The 1,610-nt window shown below is 39.2% G+C and overlaps 1 protein-coding gene across 1 annotated transcript; it reads left to right on the top strand.

The window, feature by feature from the left end:
- The first annotated feature begins 307 nt into the window (after positions 1–307).
- On the top strand, positions 308–1,295 carry LOC147376790 (olfactory receptor 10X1-like). The gene has a single exon (XM_086393515.1). It carries the CDS (start codon positions 335–337, stop codon positions 1,265–1,267), a length of 933 nt encoding a protein of 310 aa, XP_086249641.1. The 5' UTR covers positions 308–334; the 3' UTR covers positions 1,268–1,295.
- Positions 1,296–1,610: the final 315 nt, after the last annotated feature.

Here is a 1,610-nt window from a genome sequence, read left to right as displayed (position 1 = left end):
TGACTTTCACTTTCATGATTATATGTAAAATTGTAGAGAACAGCAACCTACTCTATAGCACAGGGAATTATACTCAATGTCTTATAATAACCTATGATGGAAAAGAATCTGAATAAGATGTGTTTATATCAATATACATATATATAAAACTGAATCACTTTGCTGTACACTTAAAACTAACATTGTAAATTAATTATATGTCCATTTAAAAAAAAAGAATCAGTTTGTAATTTTAACATCAAACATTTGTCTCATTCATAGAAAAAAATGTCAACTAATACTGGAAAATATAACATTTGTTTGTTGTTTCTTTTAGATTTCAGATGTCCAAACAATGAAGATCAACCAAACAGTCCTGGAAGAGTTCATTCTTGTTGGCTTTTCTGTTTACCCACATGCACAGACATTCCTCTTTGTGGTTTTCTTCTGCCTCTACCTTCCCACCTTCACAGGTAATCTGGCCATCATGGGTCTAACTTGGGTGGACAGACGTCTCCACACACCCATGTACCTCTTCCTTAGTGCACTCTCTTTCTCTGAGACCTGCTACACTCTGACCATTATCCCCAAGATGTTGGCAGATCTTCTCGTCAAGTACAGAAGCATTTCAGTCATAGGTTGTGGCTTGCAAATGAATTCCTTCTTGGGACTTGGTGGCACTAATTGTTTCATTCTCACTTTGATGGGATATGATCGCTTCCTGGCCATCTGCAACCCTCTCAGATATCCTTTGCTTATGACCAATATGGCGTGTGGAAAACTTGTGGTCTCTGCTTGGGTTGCAGGCTTCTTTATCTCTGTGACAGAGACTGGAATGATATTCAGGGGCTCTTTCTGTCATCCCAACCTTGTCAAACACTTCTTCTGTCATATGAGGGCTGTTGTGAGGCTGTCCTGTCTAGACAGCAAATTCACAGAATTCATTGTAACAGCAATCTCAGTGTCAGGCTTGATAGGCACCTTCCTGCTTATCATACTCACTTATGTGTTCATTCTCTCTACTGTTCTTAGGATCCCTTCAGCTGAGGGCAAGCAGAAAGCATTTTCTACCTGTGCCTCCCACCTCACAGTGGTCATCATCCACTTTGGTTTTGCATCTATTGTGTATCTGAAGCCAGAAGCATCAGGGGGAGATGACACACTGATAGCAATCCCCTACACTGTCATTACTCCTTTCCTCAGCCCTCTTATTTTCACCCTCAGGAATAAGGACATGAAGAATGCTTTCAGAAAGGTACTCGGAAAAACAAATTCCTTGAATAAATAATCTTGATTTATTGCTGCATGATTGAATATTCCTAGATGTCAGTAAGGGATTTACCCTATGATATCTGAGAAACCTGTACCATTTGCCTTTTTCCAGGGGTTGGCATATCGAGATCAAGTGACTGAGTCTAGGACCCAAGAATTGACTTATCTTGTTAAGGAAGTTGTCTATCTCTTTTCATTCTGCATCTTCTACATCTACTATACTCAACTCTACTTTTACTAGTACTATCAGTTCTTTAATTCTGCTTTGATATCAGTCTCTGAAGATACTAGGCTTCTACCAATCAACCTCTGGGTTTATTGCACCTTTGATGAAGTGGAATAAAAACGATTGTGGAAGG

The sequence above is a fragment of the Bos grunniens genome, chromosome 3, assembly GCF_055505025.1.
Source record: "Bos grunniens cultivar Pamir isolate PY7600 chromosome 3, Bosgru_T2T1.0, whole genome shotgun sequence".
Classification (NCBI taxonomy): domain Eukaryota; kingdom Metazoa; phylum Chordata; class Mammalia; order Artiodactyla; family Bovidae; genus Bos; species Bos grunniens.
This window is presented reverse-complemented; position numbering and strand designations above follow the sequence as displayed.

Coding starts and splice junctions, on each gene's coding strand:
- LOC147376790 (XM_086393515.1), top strand. CDS start 335: ATGAAGATCAACCAAACAGTCCTGGAAGAGTTCATTCTTGTTGGCTTT.